The sequence below is a fragment of the Echinops telfairi genome, unplaced genomic scaffold (genome assembly GCF_000313985.2).
Source record: "Echinops telfairi isolate 266 unplaced genomic scaffold, ASM31398v2 ScPeMD7_2565;HRSCAF=3150, whole genome shotgun sequence".
NCBI lineage: Eukaryota > Metazoa > Chordata > Mammalia > Afrosoricida > Tenrecidae > Echinops > Echinops telfairi.
In genome coordinates this window covers 13,265,030-13,267,231 of record NW_022106463.1, presented here as the reverse complement: position 1 = coordinate 13,267,231, position 2,202 = coordinate 13,265,030, and the positions used below count along the sequence as shown (strand labels likewise).

At 46.0% G+C, this 2,202-nt stretch overlaps 1 protein-coding gene across 1 annotated transcript in view; it reads right to left on the bottom strand.

Annotated features, from left to right (window-relative positions):
- The window catches only part of PARP4 (poly(ADP-ribose) polymerase family member 4), a 92,156-nt gene that overhangs the window by 29,277 nt on the left and 60,677 nt on the right, over nt 1-2,202 (bottom strand). Inside the window, exon 27 of the mRNA XM_045294009.1 lies at nt 1,874-1,969. Coding sequence (XP_045149944.1) covers nt 1,874-1,969 — 96 coding nt within the window. The remainder of the gene's footprint in view (nt 1-1,873; nt 1,970-2,202) is intronic.

Below are 2,202 nucleotides of genomic sequence, written 5' to 3'. Positions count from 1 at the left end.
GCGGGGAGGGAGGGGGAAAAATGAGTTCCTGATGAGGGCAATGAATGTACAAATGTGCTTTACGCAATTGATATATGTATGGATTGTGATAAGAGTTGTATGAGCCCCTAATAAAACTATTTTTAAAAATACACGTGTAAGTAATTGATAATAATAACATTCACCATTACAACACATAGAACTCAGAGAAATCATCATAAATCCTAATGGTGACGAGGTCTTTCATGAATGTGAGGTGGCCTTGGCTCAATGATCCTCAGGGAGTGGGTATGGCTATTAGCCCCATTTTATTGATGGGAACATTAAGGCTAGGGAGCTTGCGTGCAACCATGATTCAGGCTCAGCCCTGGCTCTTGACTGCTGCACTGCATGATGAAAAAGTGAGGAATCCTTTGTCAGAGACTCATTCTTACAATCTAAAGAGTGGCATTACTCAACAGAGCGGTGGATTTCTCTGGGACGTCTGCGGAGTGCGCAGGCTGCTACTCTTTTGACACTGCTGGGAAGTCTGGATCCCAGAGGAGCAGTCATGTCACGGGACTGGCCTGGCAGGCTTGTGTTGGAAGAGGATGCCTTCTGGTTCGAGTACCAAGGGCTTCCTTCAGGAGAAGTTCAACCACGAGTTCCAAAAGTCGGAGTGGTGTTAGACATTCAGGCGACTTTAAGTAAAGTGGAGAGGCCAGATGGGGCTGTAGCTCAACAGAGTCCTTGGAGATTGGAATGTGAACAGCTTTCCTCACCTCTGCCACGTGACAATGGGGATACAGTACAGCCAGATCACGGGATCCCCCTCCCCCCAAGAAAATGAAGAAATCTGGGTCTTTGGGAACCATCTCCCATAAATCTAAGTAACCAACTGAAAAAAAAGGATGCTCAGAACAAATAAAACCCATTGGTGGGTAGGGGGAGGGCCACCAACTAGTTTGACTTCTGTCTTAGGACTCTTGGTCGTGTCTGAATCCCTGGGGACAGACGTGGGAAGGCAGGGCAATGAGGGTCCCGGGCTCTGAGGGCAGCCTCACTGGCTTTGTAAGAGCTGCCTGTTTCATCCTGCAAGTACAGAATGCAGTCCCTGCTCAACGGGCAGATACTGTCAGGTCTGACGAGCAGCGGATGGCCGACGTGAGGTCAAGCACTGCCCGACCTTGTCATATTTTATTGTAGTCCAGCCTGGCTGACTTTGAAACACTGAGCTAGGATGACAGGAAAAGAGAAGCAGAGTTCCGGGGACGTTGAGTGCGGTGTCAGAGAGCATGAAAAGCATCTACCATATAAAATAATCCTGGAGCCGGGACCGTGCCCAGCTAAACAGAGCCTACCTTGGGAACTGACCTTCCTATTGTGCGTAAAACTACCTGCAACCAGGTTTACAATGCCCAACAGGGCTGAGCCGGGCCTAATCGCTTCTTATTTTTCCAACTACAAAAACAGGCCTACTGACCACGTCTCTCTTCCCAATGAAACTTAGCCCCTCTTGTCGAATTAAGTAGGGATATTGATATGAATTTGATTAAAAAAAATACATCTGTGAAGTACATTTAGGGCTCTCAAGTAACCATGCTTTGTATATTAGCTAAATCAAGCCATTCTTTTTCACTGTTACTCTTCCATTAAAGCACTAATAATAACGAGCAATGGTGGAATCCAAGCTTTACCTCTTTACTAGGTAAGGCTGAATCCGATGGAAGCCCTGTTCTTTTGGATACTAAACCTGGTCTGCTCCACCGTGCTGCACCACATCAACGTGAAGAATTCTACGTTTGGAATCCCATCCCGGGAAGGGCAGACTAGCAACCAGAGGAAAAGTCACTTGTCTGACATGGAAAGAGGAAAAATTAAAAAAAGGCTTTAACTCTGAATGAACAATACTTACCCTTTTCTCAACTGCCACAAAGCTTGTAAATTGTGTTAGGAGAGAGTTTTCCTTACTGATTTTAATAATCAGAGATTTCAAGGCTTGTTTCTTCATCTAAGAGAGAAAAAAATGAATAAAATTAGGTCTGAAAAAAATCAAAACTATTGAGCTATGTATGACCACTGAAGAGAGGGGTAAGAACCCTGCTGATGGGCTGGGCTGCTGGCCCCAAGGTCTGAAACCTCCAGCTGCTCCACAGGAGAGACAGGACTTTCTACTCCTGTACAGAGTGACAGTCTCAAACACACAGGGGCAGATCTACCCTGTCTCACAGCATCATTCCACAG